Raw genomic sequence first — 17,992 nt, 5'->3', positions numbered from 1 at the left:
TATTTGTCCCTCAGACCCCTCATAGTTTCAGCAGAGGTCTAGAACTGATTGATGCCTTTTTTTTCTGTTTCTGTTGGCATGATAAAAGTCTGAGTTTGCTTTACATTGTGCTTAGAACACCAAAAATCTTGATACTCCAGTTTACTTCCAGAACTTGATCATGCTATCACTTATATGCATTTCCCTGAACAATATATATATTCATGTGGAAACCCCAGTAGAATTGCCAGGATAGTTTGTTTACGGGTGTACAGTAGGGTGAACAGATGTGCCATGTTTGATACCCAGTGTTTGGAAAAATCCTATGCTACTTTGGTAGGACACAAACACTTAAATACCACAATGTGTCTTCACACCATGCCCTAGATGTCATTCTATTAAAACAACCTTCCTGTAGGCTGCAAAACAGTGCTTACGCTACACTAGGTAGGCACTTCGAGCTGAAAATCACATACAGAAATAATTATGTCTTTTGGCCACAAGAGTGACCAGAGAGACAGGCCAAATATTGCAGTTGGGATAGAGATGGTCCAGTCTGCAGGGGTCAGGTCAAGATAGGGTAGATGTAAACCACATGTGCTAGTTGACCCAAAGGCAACAGCTTACGGTAACTGTTTTCAACAGCACAGACATTGCCATCAAAGCTGAGAGCCCTAAAGAATCCACAAAAGTAGCAGCAGAAAGTAAATGGGATAATGTCCTTATCTAGCTCTCCATCTGCTCAATACCAAATGGACGTATCAGCTTTAGTGTGTTACCCTAGTTGTAGCAGTGTATAAAGACACTGTAGTCACTGCACCAGCTTAGATATGTAATCTCTGGCAAGCTATGTTTCAGTGGTGTAGACAGTGATTCACAGATATGCATGGGATGTTCATTTCTGCATCTTTATAGTCTTTTAGGATCCTTCAAGATGAAAAATACTCTTTCTGTCAGCCTCTATGACACAATCCGCATCACAGCAGTATTTGAGAACTTCTAAATGTAAGGTTATTAATATGAGAAAGTAGTATAAAATGACATTTTTGATTGAAATTGCATCTTTCCACAATTTTACTGTCAAAAATGTCTTTCCTAAACATTTTTCTCTTCTCTTGCCTCCCACAAACCTAATTTACTTACTTAGACACACCAGGATCTGAGAAAACTGGGTAATACACCACTTCGAAAACTTTTTTTAAAACACATGCCAGTTTCAGAGGTCTTCTATGTTTTACCGTTTCTAAGAAAAAAATAAAATAAAATAAAATAAAATAAAATAAAATAAAATAAAATGTTTCTGTAATGGTGAAATCAACGGTGGGATTATTTAACTGATATTACTAATCCAGATAATTGAACATGGATGCAATTTTTCCTGAGATAATACTAAATAGGTACAGACATACGAATGTCTGAATAGTGTTTGTGCACACAGAGCTAACCAATTGTTTAACTTTAAAACTGTTTTATATGTCTTTTAAATTTTACAGCTTTAGGGTTTACTTTTTCTCCACAGCCAAAAAGAGCAATATGTTTATTTATCTTTCTTCTGGAAAGCTGATTTTTTTTTTTTTTTTTTTTTTTTTTAGCCTGGAACCAAGCTAACAAGTAAACAAAACCCATCCAAGATTATTAGGTAGGCAATACATGACTGGCAGATGCCAGAGTGGTAGCAATTATAGATGTGGTCAAAAAGTGACCAATTTAGATACAGAAAACTGAATAAATGATAATAAAATAAAATAAAATAAAAATTAATTTAATCTGTTTAAAGGAATTTGTTGATTTAATTGAGTTTAAATTATGTTTTTCACTCATGACACATACCAGTTCTCATGACACACACCAGTTGGTGCTGGAAAGCAAAGGCTTCATTTTAGCGATACATGGTTCTGGGTGCTGCTCTAATTTGCTAGATATTTTGGAGAAAAAGTTAAAAACAAACAAACAAACTCCTGATTACTGCCTCTGAGGAGGAAAAAAAAAAAAAAAAAGCGTTGAGGTGAAATGGCCCTTCTTTCCTTAAAAAGGCCTCTTTTTCCTTTTCAGTTAACTAGCAAGAGGACAGGACTAGCTGATGAATGCCCTTCCACACCTTACACCTTACAGTTAATGGTTCTTGGGTTCTTGTTGTGAAAATAGAGTAGAACACGCTGGTTCCAAACATCAATGATGATGTTTGAAAGCATCACAGACTAGGAGAGTTCACCTGTCCTGATGCTCCCTCGGTACTCGTGCTGCTATATGCCATCACTCCAGTCAGCTACACCAAAATAGCACTTTTATACCTGCATTCAGTAGTTTTGAGAAGTTTGGAGCATTTGTATTCATAAAACACCAACCTTCTCTTTAATCATCCCCTTGCTGCTCTGCCTAGATAGACAGAATTGGCATACAATAGTAATGACATACATATTTATGTTGTTTGAAGTACCTGTAATCCTTATAACCCTCAAAAATCTAAGAATTTTTCTACAACCATATTTTTATTTACAAAATATAAGTTCAGTGTGATTTTTGGTTGCCTGTAAGGCTGTTATAGAGTCATTCTGCAAATATATTTTTATTATTGTTGTTAGATGATGGTTGCAGATCAACTATGGGTTCTAACAGCTAAGGCTTCAGGAGGAAAACAACTGCCAAATGAAGTGTAGTGAGACTCAACCTGTAATTTAATTTCCACATCTTTGCTGATACTGTTTTGCTGTTTTCTGGGAGAAGGCAACTGCCATTTTTGCTTGGCCTTTTTCAGAGGTGTCAGTAATCTGAAATAAAAAGGATTGACTATGGAATTAAACAGCATGTGACAGCTCCTAGAAATGAATAGGTACACCATGCAGACCATCCCTTTCCTCTGTGAGAAAGCAGTATCTCTGGGGGCTCGGAAGGGTTTCAGCCAGACGGGATTTTGCTGTAATTGCCCCAGCTGTGCTGCAGCATGGAGAATCACAGCCTGGAGAGAAGGGGCAAAATGCAGGTGTTGCTGGGGACTCCTGCTGGAAAACGAGGCAGGAGTCACCTCCCTGATGCCCTCAGTGCCACCGCCCTGGAGGCAGCTGCAGACTGGCTCTCAGCACAGGCGACCATCTCGCATCCAGCCGCTGGAAGACGAAAGAGCAACCATCTTGTGCGTCGTACAGCTGGGGGCAGCCATGTTGGTGAGCGCGCCGTGGGCGCAGCCATCTTAAGACCGCCTCCTCGGCAGGGGCAGGCCGGCGGCCATCTTAGAGAAGGGCAGCTGTGAGGGGGAGGTGTCCCTGCTCCTTCCTCCCTTAAGTAAGATGCCGGCGCCACACAGTGCTGCCGGCCGTTTCGCTGCAGGGCTGGGGCGCCGCTGAGGCGGCGGGCAGGCGGCAACGGCAGCAGCCATGGGCGAGGCTGAGAAGCTTTATTATGTGTATAGCTGCGACCTTGACATCAACGTGCAGCTGAAGATGTGAGTGAGAGGGGCACGGACTTCAGCCTCCGCCGGCTCAGGGGGTGGCTAAGGAGGGGCCCGGCCCTGTCCGATGGCCGGGGAGCGCAGCTGGGAGCCCCGGGCATCCCGAAGCGGTGTTTTTAGGGGGGCTCCGGGGCCGGGTCGGTGCTGCTGTGCCCCCTCTGGGGACTATGAAATCCCCCGGAGCCCAGCAGCTTCGTTTTGCCCCGGCCGCGTTGGAAGCGCTTGTGGCCTCAGGTCCTGTGGGGCAGAGTAGTGCTGTAAGGCACAGGCTTATTGAACTGAGTCCTAATGCCTCTGATAACCTGTCACCTGCTGGCGTTGCAGCTCCTGAGTGATAAAGGCAGGAGATAATCTGAAGACACTTATTTCACCTACTTGTTTGCATGCTTCTTTGAAAGCACGTCGCTCTTAGGCTCTCTGTTATAGGCAGAGATGCAGCTTGTAAGTACGTACTGGTTATATGCAAGCACTCCTGTTGAACCTAGTGTTTCCACGTACTGATGTATTTTCTGCTTCATATTGTCCTAAAGTTTCTCTTCCTGTATCAAAGGGGTGCTGAAATTCTTGTAGAGTAGATGTGGCTGGTTCTGAAATGTGTACCTAATGTAGTTACACTGAGGTATTGTGAAAAACTAACTTGAGGAAGCTTAATTAGGGCCCAGATAATTTAATCTGAATAGAAAATGGGAACTGAAGTCAGATGCATGTGTCCTCTTTGCTAGTTGGTACTGCCTATCAAAAACTCTAATTTTGTTTGTGCTGTGCTTGTTTCTTGCAAGAAGCTTGTTCATCTACCCTGAATATTTTATGGTACTGAAAGATTATTGTTTGCGCAAAGATACATCTTACTCATTTCCACACCAACACCAAAATTTTAATCATTTGGTTTGGATAGTTTGCTTAGCTGACCTTTGATTTGTTGTTGAGTTTCAAAACTAATGGCGTCCAAAGCCAGTCATACGTTTCAAATTTCATATGACTTTAAAATAAAGTTTGCTCTTTTTTCTAAGATGCATTTGGAGCAAGTTTATGCTGATACTGATGTAATTTTTGTTTTGGATGATAGCAGTATATCTCATCTCATTGTTGCCCCGCTTAGCGTACAGTCTAAGAATCTACAAGTTGTATTAGAAGTTACCTCCTTTGAAAAGGCAAACCAGTAATCATTCCATTTGATACTCTTCCCCTAAATCAGTATTGCAATGAATTCTGTACTTTTTTCATCACTTATAATCATAGAATGGCTTGGGTTGGAAGGGACCTTAAACATCATTTAATTCTAACCCTCCTGCCATGGGTGGAGATGCCACCCACTAGACCTTGTTGCCCAGGGCCTCATCCAGCCTCCAGGGGTGGAGCATCCACAGCTTCTCTGGGCAACCCATACCAGGGCCTCACCACCCTCTGAGTGAAGAATTTCACCCTAACGTCTATCTAACTTAACTCTCCCTTCTTTGAGTTTAAAGCCATTTCTCCCCATCCTGTCATTGTATGCCTGAGTAAAAAGTTGTTCTCCATCTTTTTTATAAGCCCCTGCTAAGTATTGAAAGGCTGCAATGAGGTCTCCCTGGAGCATTCTGTTCTTCAGGATGAACAAATGTAGAGTTTCTCAGATATTTAGATTTCAGTGCTTGCTAGTAATTCAAAACAAATATAGCTGCCATACTGAGTAGTCTAAATATACCTCACGGAAATGGAGTGGAATATTTAGCGTGCATGAAATAAACTTTGGTTTATATCTTTTTTTCCCTCTTTTTCTTCTCTCCCTTTTTTTAATATAGAGGAAGTCTGGAGGGGAAAAGAGAACAGAAGAGTTACAAAGCTCTCTTGGAAGACCCCATGCTGAAGTTCTCAGGACTGTATCAAGAAACTTGCTCTGATTTGTATGTAACTTGTCAGGTGTTTGCAGAAGGGAAGCCTCTTGCTCTTCCAGTTAGAACTTCCTATAAAGCTTTTAGCACTAGATGGAAGTAAGTGACTGCCTTTTGTTTCATGTATCTTAGTTAGTGGGGCATCATGTTCTATAAGTAATTGTGTGGGTTTTGTTTGTCAGAAAAAAAAAAAATTCTGTTGTCTTTTTCAAATAACTTATGTTTCAAGTTTCTGTATAGTTATTAACTGTTGCCCTGACAACACAAAAGCATTTTTTTTTTTTGGTGTAATGGATAAGAAAAAATATAATTGTATGTTTGGACATGGTTGACTAATGTAGTAACTTTTGGGGGGCCTGGACTAGCACACTCTACACTGTTTACTGGATAGACTGATCTTGACTACTTAGTCATAAAGTTTAGGAACTTTTCTTTTGGTTGATGGCCTTTTAATCATACATGAATGTAGTGTCTCAAGATGATATTTAAGTTTTTGAGTAACGAAAGCCCATGGGCAAATTGTCAGTCTGTCATTAGAAGTTCATAGTCTGAGGAGAACTTGTATTCTGTAAACTACTGTAGGGTAACTTGAGTCCTGAGGTTTTATGACTAATAAAAATTGTTTCTCTGCAGCTGGAATGAATGGCTGAAACTTCCTGTGAAGTATCCAGACTTACCTCGCAATGCACAGGTGGCTCTAACCATCTGGGATGTATATGGGCCTGGTAAAGCAGTTCCTGTGGGAGGAACAACAGTCTCACTCTTTGGGAAATATGGGTAAAATATATATGTGTGTATATATATACTTACATACATAAAGTAAATCTGATTTTCTAAGCATGTATATAACAATAATATATATATGCTTAGAAAATGATTTACTTTAATCAGATTTACTTTTTCTTCCTCCTCCCCCCTCCCCCCACTGTAGCTTCATATGTGCTACGGTTTTGAAAAAATAGTTTCTCTTGTAAAAAGGTAAAGCTTAGGCTTTTTAAAAATACCACTTTCTTGTGTATTCTTTTAATAAATTAATTCCAGTTCTGATTACTTAACATAATTTAATTGCCTTACGATTTATCTGTTAATGCAGCTGTTAATTATCTATAAGAAACAACATGTAATACAGGAAATAGGGAATTTTCAAAATTAGTAATCTCTATGATTTAGTAGAGAGCAAGGTCAGTACATTTGCAGATAACATGGAGCTGGAAGGGATTACAAGTACACTGGAAGGTGGCAGTGCACCAAAAGGATCTTAACTAAGTACAAAGGAGACTGAAAAATATAGGATTCAGTTTAAGGATAGTGTGTGTAATTGATATTAATTAAGGATACATTGTGTAATTATTTGTTTTCAAATCCAGAACAGAGAGCAACTACAAGGAGAACTGTGGAAAAAAAAAAGGGTTTTAGAGTGTGTCTTAACATCATGAATGAATCATGTAAATTTTGTGAAATATGCAAACACTGAATATACAAACAGTTCACAAGTATGCACATCAGGGACAATTGTATCCTTCTGCTTCTTATTTATCTCCTCTGTGGAAATGTGTCCAGTTCTATGTAATTTCAGACAAGTTTCTGGCAGCTTGGGGCCCAAGGGAGTCCATATCACTGTATGTCTAGTAAATAGGTCTAATGGAGGAGGAGTAAGGACAGGTAGGGCTGAAGAAAAGTCTATGGGAACACATTCCTACTACATAGAGAAGTAACCTTTGTGTCTTGTGCATGGATAAGGAGTAATAAGGCTAAGCTGAGCCAGGGCAAGTTTAGGATGGCATTAGGAAATGATTGGCGCTAGGAAATCTGTCCTAGTGGTATTGAATGTAAAAAATCTCTGTAGAGGGAGGTTGCATCTCTGTCATTAAAGGTTTTCCTTTGACAAAAAGATTGACATTGTCTTAGGGCAGAAAATTGAACTGGATCAATTGGACAGTGGCCTGAAGATTGCTGGTAGTTTTTAAAATATTAAAGTATAATTCCTGAAAGGGATAGTATTTTATAAATGAAATTTATTTCCAAAGTTTAGGGAATGAGAGAACTAGATGGACAGAAATAAGTATTTCATTGTTTTATTGACTTGTAAATGGAAACCCCTGTAGTAGTATTCAACAATGTGTGAATTTAAGGTGAGATGGTCCTTCTAGTCAGTGTTTCTTAGTAATTTTTCATGTGTGATGATTCAAAGTTGTATATCCATGAAGATGTTAGTCAGTTGATCAGCTTTTACTTGCAAAAATATTGCACCTGTTTTGTTGGGGCACCTTTTATAGGTGGATCGGTGCAAGAGAAACAGGGTTTTGAAGAGAAGAGGTGTGGTGAATTTCCCTGCAAAGTTCTGCTCACTGCACAATTTCAATTATCAATTCAATTTCAGGCATAGATGGAGAAGATGGTGTGGTGAGGGTTGTGGGTTTTTTTCAGCTGAGAAAGCTGCTTTTTATCAGTTGACCTTCAGATGAAACTTACATCATTTTATAGTTTAATTTTTTTTAGGTGGACCTGAAGTCAATATTGTAATTTGCAAGTCAAGAGGAATTCTTTCTGCTTCATTACAAATAATAAAACTATGAAGGTCAAGCTCTCTCTTCAGTTCGTGTTTGTACCACCCCATTGACTTTGGGAATTATCCATTTTTCTTCCACTTGCCAAATAAGTTATCTCAGTTTTACTCATTTTCTTCTAAACTTCATGTGCCAATAAAATGAAGGCCACAGAGGGCATAAGGTGCTAGGCACTTCTACATTACAGTTAACTTATGCATGGCAATACATGTTTTTAGGTTTGGCAGAGGAATTCCATTCATTTTTGTGCAGCTGCCACTGTACTTTGATTCCTGACATCTGTGTTTTCAATTTGCTGAAGTGATCCCACATCTTTCCTTGCAGTATGTTTCGTCAAGGAATGCACGATCTGAAAGTCTGGCCCAACGTAGAAGCTGATGGCTCAGAGCCCACCAGAACTCCTGGGAGAACCAGCAGCACAGTCTCTGAGGATCAAATGAGCCGCTTGGCAAAGGTAGTAGAATAGCAACCTTTAAGATGTACGTGGAAAGTTTGAACTATCATTGGAGCAAAATCAGGCTTTAATGAAGACAAACTTCCCATGTTATTTTCTCACATGAAAATTATCTTACTTTGATTTAGGTATTTTATAGGATTTACATAAATGGATCAAGTCCCTTGCCACAAGTATTCCTTAAATTGGCACATAAATACATTGAACAGCGTAACAAACTTGTAATATATGTAGCATTCTGTTGTAGCAACTTAAAATCCATGTTCTTTTTGAAAAATGAAAATATCAATGCACCTTGAAAATGCTCAGAAACAGAACTCTATCTAGTTCAAGAGGAGTAGCTCCTGAGAGTAGCTTGTGAGTAGCTAGTCAGGTTTCCTTCAGTAGCTGTCCTTTGGATTTAGAGCTGTCTGGTGTACTGTTTAGGCATGTATGATGTACCTTTGCATTATAAAAAATAGTAACGAGACCTACAGAAATTAACCAAAGTTGCATTAATTTAAGATGATGCATATGTGTGCATATTAATATTTCTATTCACAGCATGTTGGCAGACTGTATTTTTGCCATCAAAGCTACTTCTGGAATTCATCAATGAGTGTTAGGTCTTTAACTTAACTTGCTGATCCTCTCATTCTTGAGGCGAGCTTACTTCAAGCTTGCCAGATGTCTCAGCCCTTCTTATTTAGTGTATCTACTTGCATCTTAATCTTGGTTGCTTAGTTTTCATCCTCACCTTTGTTCAGCTCCAGGTGAAACAAAGGTCCAGTGCCATAAATACGTCCATTTGTCATCTAGCGTTCTGTCGCAGAAATAAACTTTGATTTACAGTCTATTTAATTAGTCTTGCTCACCTTGAATTTATAATGGAAAACTCATTATAAATGTTTTCTGACTTGTAGGAAGTAGGTCACTATAATGAAGTTTTGTTTCAAGAGTGGCTTTACAGGAACAGTGAGATGCAGACATTTTTCTTTGGGCGATACAGAAGTGATGTAATTGGGTGACTTAATAGTGATTTTTTTGTTGAGAGTTCAAACTACCATTGTATTCTAAATAGTATGTATCGTATGTATAGTATTCTAAAGAAAGCATGGGATGTGCAAACCAGATTTATTCAGTGCAAGCTCAGGTGTGAGCATACCTTTCTTAGAAAGAACTACTGTAGGCTTTTGTTTGGGAAGAAGAGCAGGAGAATATGCGAGGAGGCTTTCATGTACCTGACAGAGGACGAACTTACCTTTGTCTTGGGTTAGTGTAGTTGTATGTTCCTGTTCTCCTTAAGTGTATCTAATCCAAGCTTTCTGCCAGCCATGGTGTCCCATTTCTTGATCCTAGCAGAATAAATCCCATCTAGCCCTAGGAAGCTCTGTAGACAGACACTGAATATCAGGACTGTTTTTGTAGTTTGTTGCATGGTTATTTGAAGGAGGTGGTGGGTCTCTGTAAAAGGTATTAGTGTAGATCTTCACTTTCATGTTAGCTTTGTTGAAAATGTGATCACACCTTATCAGTGCTTTTCTTCCCCATCACTCCTGTCTGCTCCCTACTCAAGAAACACAAATAACTAAGTATTGCAATCTCAAAATACAGGGGTCTGTTCTAGCCTGTTCTTTTGCAGATGGGAAATGAGGGCCCAAAGCATTTCAGGAAGAGGAGGGAATTGTTTCACATCCCAAATTAGTGTTCTAATGAATAGCTAGTAACATAGCTGACACCATCTTCTCTTTTGAAAGCTGTTTTTTCAAGATACAATTTCTGAAAGATAAGACTGTTTTCTTCACTGGTTGCTTTCTCTGGTAAAGGCATTTTATCCACAGATGCTGCTGGCTGGCAAAGCAAATAGGATTTCTGAGTAGTGTCTGGGTGAGCTTTCATCTGTATAGCTATTTCCATAGCAGACGAGGTTCTTATGATGTGTTGTTCCTAAATAGCCATTGTTTGAATACAGCCAGCTTCAGATTTTCCTTTGGCTCTTCAGTTGCTGGATGCCTATTAATGCTACTATGGTTAAAGTTGTCTGTGCAAACTGAAATGCAGAACTCTTTAAACATAAGAGTAGTCCAACACTACTACAGCAGATTGCTGGGAAAGGTTTTGGAGTCCCTGTCCTTGTGCAGTTAAAACCTGACTGCACAATGTCTTGTGCAACATGCAGTCAATAACCCTGCTTTGAGACTAGATAATTTCCAGAGTCCTTCTAACAGCATTCTTTGGCTTCTAAATAGAAGGCTGTGTCAGGTGAGAGTGTGCTGGGCAAAGCAGGGAGGTGGAATATTTGTGAGATGGTGCTTGCCTTCTGAGTGGCAGCTTCCGTGTACCTTGGGACATAGCAACTAAGCAAAGAGACCTTTCCCATCCAGATAGTATTGGGCTTTCTGGTAGGCTGTTTGCAGGCGCCTAAAAAGAAAAGGAAAATGAACTCTGCTTTGCTGTAAGTCTTCACTGACCTTTTTCAATGTGTAAGTATCAATCTGAGACCTTGCTTTTGTAAGGCTTATAAAGGCAGAATTACTCAGTTTGGATAATTTCTGAAATACCTTATTTTTGTGTTTGACTTGTTAAGTTGACTGTATGAAAATGAGTAACTCAGTCAAGTGTTTTCGTTATGTGACTGCTTAAAAAATTGGTTCCTGTTTTAATGTTTCACACATTCAAAGGTTGTGTGGTTGTTGCTGGCTTTTGATTTTTCCATGATATTTTGAGATACTACAAGTATTGCTATGGCACAGCTTAACTGTTTACAAGGATCTACTGTGTGTATAATGTACAGGCTTTTTTCTATAGTTTCTTTTTTTCCCTGATTTCCTATGTTAATGTATCTGTAAAATTGAGTTTGATATTATTTTTCTTACTCAGAACAATTTAAATATTATCATTGTGGTTTTGTATGCAGCTCACGAAGTCTCATCGACAAGGCCACATGGTGAAAGTGGACTGGCTGGACAGGCTGACCTTTAGAGAAATAGAAATGATAAATGAGGTAGGTCATCCTAGATCAGATTTGTAATTTTCTTTTTGAATCTTGCTAATGTGGAACCTTCACATGCTTGGGTGACTAACCTGTCCTATTTTTCTTCAATTACTGATGTATATAATCAAGAAAAAATAATTCTTTAAGCTCCCATTTGGATTTCATTTTGGCAATTATGAGAATAGAAAGTTCTCTTATCAACTTCAAAGTGACTTGTATTTATTAATAATTTGGTATAGCTTGCAACAAATGTTGTTAGATATGATTGAATAACCTCTAGAATTTAGATAATCATGGGAAGCTTTTTGGCCATACAGACTGTTCTTTGGCTTTAGATCTGTTCAGCTTTATTGGTTTTGATTTTTGGGTGTTGAGGAAAAACTTGTAAGATTCGAGTGAATTAAACAAACGCAAAAACCACAACCTAACACCTGAATGAGGTGTTAATCCTCACTGGGAAAAATGACTGCAGACTTGCTAACTGATTATACTTATCTTGCACAACAGAACTCTGTTGTATTCTGCTTTGTATTCTGAGTTTTTTTTAATCTTACTTTAATTAGAGCTAATTAGAGCTCTGGGAATTTATATTTATACTTGTGTTTTAATAACCCCTCAAGTCTTTGAGAACTCAGCCTATCCTGTGTTAGAAATGGGTATTTTTGTCTTCTTCATTTTTTAAAAAAATAAAACTACATAAAATTCAACATTTGATTCCTAGAGCTGTGTCTTAAATGCAAAACTGCGTTGTTTCTTCTGGCAAGTTAAATCCATTATGAAGGCATGAAATAGGCTTGAGTTACTCACTATCAAAGGGCATGTTTTTTTTATTAAATGTTCCTGATAGTGGTTTTGTATATAACTTCTTAGTTACCCATCTAGATTTTAAACATTTTAAAACTCTAAACACTTTTACTAATAAATCATTTAAAAAACATGTACATGAGCAAATCTTCCTCTGAAAGTGTAAAAGCTGCAAGTCTAATTTTGATCTAAGCTTAATTTGTCTCTTTCATTGTTTCATCTAAAGCAGTGATTTTTTCATGTCTTCTGGGTTTTGACTGATGTGCATAATTACATGTAATCATTTAAAAGAAAAGTCAACTGGTAATTCTTCTTTGCATCTTTGCAGACTTTTAAATCCATAATTGCAAGCTACTGATGAAAACAGTATGATTTTGTTACATGTGGATGTTTATTGTGAGTTGGGAATGTAAGTTAAGGAAGAATGTCAGGAAAAAGGTCTCAAGTAGTGCTATGAAATGATTAACTGAATAATTGCTTCAACGACCGATAATCTAATTAATCAGTTACAGCACAAAGGAAGTAGAGTAATTGCTGTATTGTGAATGCTAAAGATTGATGCTCTTTAATATGTGATACACATCTGGTGATTCTCTTCTCAGAGGGAAAAACGAAGTTCTAATTTTATGTACCTGATGATTGAATTCCGTTGTGTCAAGTGTGATGATAAAGAATATGGAATAGTTTACTATGAAAAGGTATGTGCCTTGCAGACTTTATGATTGTCTTTAAAAAGCAGTGTGTGCATCTGAAATGGTTATTTTTTTCTGCTGAGGTGAAATCTTCTGCTGCAGGATAGTAGCAGGCAGCTGTCGGTGGCAGCTGTTTATTTACATACAAATCAAATGGTATGGATGCAATGAAATTACAGAAGTCATTCATTCATGTAACAGTTCAAGATTATAGGATTTTTAAGTGAGTGATTAAAAACTTTTTTGATTTATTGTTCCTCCAGTCACCCAGTGGTACTTTCAGAATAGCTGTATGTAAAATTGTCTTATCAAGAAGTGTACCTGTATTGATTGGTAATTTTATAAAATACAATTTTTAAAACTCTTCACAGTTGCCCAGCTCATGAATGTTCTCTAAAATCAACAACTAAAAGTTTGTACTTTGATGCTGAAAATGTTATGAAAGTTAAATTAGGAAAAGACTCTTGATTGGAGTGTCTTCCATCTTTTCTTCCTGTTTACAAGAAACAGATCTCCAAAGCAGTATCTGAAGCTGGTAACTATTTTAATATTTTTGCACAGAAAGTGTGTACATAGGAATTGCTACTAAGAGGGATATCCTGCTGTCATTTTTCAGTGTTTGTAATAGGGCTTGCCAATTTGTATGTATGCACGCAAAATTTAGTTCTTAAAATACCACAACTCAAGCTTCTTGAACAGCTTTTTAGTTTTGCTATTCTGAAGTAACAAGAAAAATACAATCTTTAAATTTTGAAACTGAAAAGATCAAGAAGTAAAGTTGTAGTGAGACATTTAAGGAATGACATCAGTATTGTGACTTCAAATTTATTGAAACAAAGGATTAACAGTGAGCTTTACAGGCAGTATTGTAGCTTTGGCAGGCGTTATCAATGCTTCTATGGACCTGTGCATTGTAGATGGATCCACTGAAATAGAGAAGACAGCATCTCTATCACTTGGTTTCAAAAAAAAAAAAAAGGAAAGAAAAAGAAAACTCAACAAAAATTACCTTTTAAAGTTTTCAGTATGTTTATATTAATAAGAATTCAGAAAACTAGTGAATAATACAGCTGTATAGAAAAGAGAAAGTAGAAGATGATAGACTGGAGTTGTGTTAAGCTTGGAGACACTAAGTAGCACCCATGCTGAGAATTTAAAAAGAAATATGCTTCAATACAGAAAATATTAATACAATGGAAGATACGTTAGAATTAATTTTGTGGCAACATTACCAGTTGGTCTGAAAAGTAGGACTGTGATGTAGGTAAGGTACCAGAAGGCAGTAAGAAATACAGCAATATATTGCAAAAAAAAAAAACAATATTCCACCAAAAAAAAAAAAAAAAAACACCTGAGAAATCAGAATCTGCTTAAGTTTTATTCTGTTGGAAATTAGTTTTAAAAATTAGTTAAATGTAGTTACTTAAGTAATTAGCTTTTCCTGTTGTCATACCAAAAATGAGCAGCTGATAAGAAGTTTTGCAAGCCCTTGTAAAAGTTCAGTCTTGCAGACATGATCTAGAACTAAAGCAAGTGGATCCTAAGTTCTGTCCCATGTAGTAGTGGCTGTTTCTGTAGTGCTTCTGGAGGCGACAGTGGTTCAACTTGGCTCTTAGCAAATTCTCCTGCACACTAAAGCAAATCTGTGATGACCAAGCAGTGGGTTGGTGCAACTCTGAAGTTGGTTTGCAGGAAAGATCAGTCCATCTGTAGGGCCACAGACAACAAGAGGCTCAGAATGTACTTGAGACATTAATCAAGTAAGAGGGAACACTGCTAGGTTTGGGGGATGAGTACTCCATTGCAGAGCTATCTTTTATGTGTCTTCTATGTTATAAGGTGTTCTGGGTTTGAAGTAAAGAGGTGCCTTCTAAAAATGGCTTCTAGCATCTTATCCCATTGTTGTGTTTCTTGTCACAGAGCCAGCAGTTAGACTTGAGTCTTCACAGTTCCATGTGTTTGATGACAGAGTTGATGTCTTAAGGCAGAAGTTATTTGTCCTTTCCTCTAAGCACCTCTGGTGAGGAGGAAACTGAATATGCTTATGCATCAAATACTCCAGTCTCTGGTTATGTCTCAAAATTCTGAAGTATTTCTCCTGTTTGAATGGGTCACTTGTGAATTATGGACCAGAGGGAGCGTAAGTGTTAGGTGCTTTGTTATGGCTGTGTCTGTTTCTAAAGTATTGCAGAAGAATTTAAGGCTGACGTTTTAAATGAGCAGAGCTCGTTTAAAATCTAAAAACATCCTGTGGGGTTTAAAAAGATAAAATGTTGATACCCTGTGCCTCAGGCAGGTGTCTAGGTTAAAAACCTTCTCAGCTTACCAGCTTACTGCCTGAGAGTCCAAGCGTTTAACATTTGTTCTGGCAGAGTTTATTTGAAAATGGAACCGACCTTCCAAAGTCTTTTTTTTTTTTTTTTTTTTCCTTTAGGATAGCTTGTTTGGTAGTGTTTCTGTAGATTTATCTTAGAACTAGCTGTTTTAAAGGATCTTATTGTGACAAAATTCCATTATGTTACAAAACACAAGGCAATAGAGAACCAAATAGTTCTTTAGTTCTTTGGGAATCAAGGAAGTATTTTTTTGGAGAGCATAATGGAACATGGTCAAAACATTGAAACATTTTACTAAAACTTGTTAACAGGTTTACTCTGCAGTAGGGTAAAAGCTTAAATTAGAGTGTGCTGTATGTGTCATAAGTGCAAACTAATGAGCATGGTTAACATGCAGCTTTGTATTGTCTTGACACTTTGGATAGTTGTATGTAATATTCCTAAAAATGGAGTATTCCTCAACCTCCAGAAACCTACCATTATAGATGAGTTATACCTGATTTGCACACACAATTTTTTCTAGTCGTCATTATAGTCTTAAAGATATAAAAAGTGAGGGAAAGAAGACTCAGACTTGAAATATGCATCTACTTCTTGACAGATTTTACTGAGGCATATTAAAAATGCATGGAACAAAATAACTATAAATTGTCTGCTCTTGTGGTGATAAAGTAATTGAATGTGTAATGGTACATATTAAAACTCAAGCTGCAGTTAGTTATAGGGGTTTGTTGTTATGAAGTAGCTTTTCAGCAAGTTCTTGACCCTTTTCTGGCAGCAGTAGGAAGCTACATAAATTAGTGTCGGTCTTCTCAATATTTTCATGCTTTCAATTACAGTGTACAGTATACATACCCAAGATATTGAAACTAGGTTCTGTTGTCACCTGTCTGTGACCGATAGGTGAAGTGAAGATTACTTGTCACAGTTTGGGTGATAAATTTGTTTTCAAGTGTTTACAAAGAACTAGGCTGTTAAAGAATCTCAAATTCTATCATCTACTGCTTGACTCAGCCTTCAATTACAATGACGTAAAGTGACAGTGGCTCTTTCCATGTTCTCTGTTAATTTTAATACAACATTCATGATGTGAAGGATAGCAGCCTGCTAGTGTCAAGAGCATCATTTCTGATTCATTTAGGCAAAAGTTGCCTGTGATTTTCCAAGTGCAAATAACACGAGGATTTTTCATTAATATGTATTCTTGCAAAGGTTCCAAATGAAACCTTTGAATAAATTGATTGCACTACTGCATTTGGTTTTAAAAGCATCACATTCCCAGAGAGCCTCTTTCATGTCTTGGGAGAAAGTAGTAGAGAATAAGATAAGAGAATAACTTCCTTATTTATTTATACCATGAAACTAATTTTCAGAAAAGAATTTTGTGGGTTTAGAAAGCTGCGAGATTTGTTGACTTTAAATAGTTTATAATGCTTATATTCTACACTGACCATAATGTATTGAAATACTTCTAAAATTCTTAGGATTAATTTAAAGCAAGCTAATACTCTCCAGTATTATTGTTCCCTTTGTTTCCCAGTTGTGAAACAACAGGTCATGTCCAGCTCTGGCAGCGTTAGCAAGTAATGCAGCAAAGAGAAGCAGATTTCCCATGAGGAAATGGTTGCTGAAGGCCTAACGTCTGCGTTGGATATTTTTACTTGGGTTTAGTTTTACTCAAGTCCCCTGAGTTGAATGACTCTTAGCAATTGGAGGGTATTTTTAAAACTTCAGTGTTGTAAACCAAGTCTCATTACATGGGGATAATCAGGAGAGATATTTCAAAAGCATGCACTTGACCAAACTCAAAATGCAAATTTAAATTTGACCCTCGGACCCTGGTGTGGTTTAATAAGTTTGTATGGTCAGGGTCATGGTGATCCATGTGATGTTCTCCAGGTATGACACAAAATTAGAGCTATGCACTAATCTATTTGGAAGGTGAGTAAAATAGCTGACTTCCTTGATGGGCAAACTATTCACATTGGCCTTCTTTGAGGATTTCACAAAATAGTCAGTTTTTAACATGTTTGTAACTGCTGACAGTGATTTGACATATGTGCTTTGGCAAAACTTGGCTTCATAGCAAGTTTTGGTTGAAACTTGTGACTTTGTTTTGTAAAATGTAATGAAACACTAGGAAACGAAGGAAACAAAGTTTTCCTAGTAATTGAGCTGAATAGCTAGAACTTTCCAGCTTGGCTTTTCAGCATTATAAAACTGCATTTGAGCAAAGGTGGATAAAGAAAACTTTATTTCTTTCAAGAGCTTACAGACATGCATTACTAATGAGCTTGGAAATCATTGTTTTTTTTAGTTCTAGTCTTGCATTTAGAGGGCACTATAAACATTTTGACACTAGTCATTGGAAAGCTTGGTGTCTTTCTAAATTTTTTTTGTTGTTTAAGCACATTCCAGGCACTTGGTTATTTTCATCCTAATAAGCTCTGAATTGGTAATCTCTGTCATAGGCTTTTGATTGTGGTGCTCCATTTTTACAAGTCTAAAAGCTTTGTCAGAATTTTTCATTGTTTTAGCTGCCTACTTTATCTGAGTGTATTTATTGAGGGAGAGATGTAGAATGGGTATCGTTACTGCCTATCCCGAGAGACTCTACATGGGATATGGATGTTAAAAAAGCCTCAGTATGGGTTTTGAACATCTATGAGTTGCTAGTGACTCCACTGCTGTTTCAGGTTTTTCCTACAGTGGTCTTGTGGATAAGGGCCCAAATTGAGGCTTTGTTTGTCTTTGGGGAATTTGTAATCCTCCATTGCTTTTAAAGGCCACATCAGATTTCAGCCTTATTACAGTTTTGATTAGGAAGATAACTAATTACTTGATGGAACTTGGTCTGTCATACTTTGTCA

The 17,992-nt window shown here is 37.5% G+C and overlaps 1 protein-coding gene across 2 annotated transcripts in view; it reads left to right on the top strand.

Annotated features, from left to right (window-relative positions):
* Positions 1-960: 960 nt before the first annotated feature.
* PIK3C3 (phosphatidylinositol 3-kinase catalytic subunit type 3) overlaps positions 961-17,992 on the top strand; it is a 70,991-nt gene continuing 53,959 nt past the window's right edge. For both annotated transcript variants that reach the window (XM_035309834.1, XM_035309833.1), the window contains exons 1-7: positions 961-964; positions 3,333-3,418; positions 5,206-5,394; positions 5,929-6,072; positions 8,187-8,316; positions 11,213-11,299; positions 12,697-12,792. In XM_035309834.1, the coding sequence (XP_035165725.1) occupies positions 3,351-3,418; positions 5,206-5,394; positions 5,929-6,072; positions 8,187-8,316; positions 11,213-11,299; positions 12,697-12,792 (714 nt within the window). In that variant the 5' untranslated portion in view covers positions 961-964; positions 3,333-3,350. The remainder of the gene's footprint in view (positions 965-3,332; positions 3,419-5,205; positions 5,395-5,928; positions 6,073-8,186; positions 8,317-11,212; positions 11,300-12,696; positions 12,793-17,992) is intronic.

The sequence above is a fragment of the Oxyura jamaicensis genome, chromosome Z (genome assembly GCF_011077185.1).
Source record: "Oxyura jamaicensis isolate SHBP4307 breed ruddy duck chromosome Z, BPBGC_Ojam_1.0, whole genome shotgun sequence".
Taxonomy (NCBI): domain Eukaryota; kingdom Metazoa; phylum Chordata; class Aves; order Anseriformes; family Anatidae; genus Oxyura; species Oxyura jamaicensis.
The sequence above is the reverse complement of the archived record's forward strand: the minus strand, read 5'-3'. Positions and strand labels throughout refer to the sequence as shown.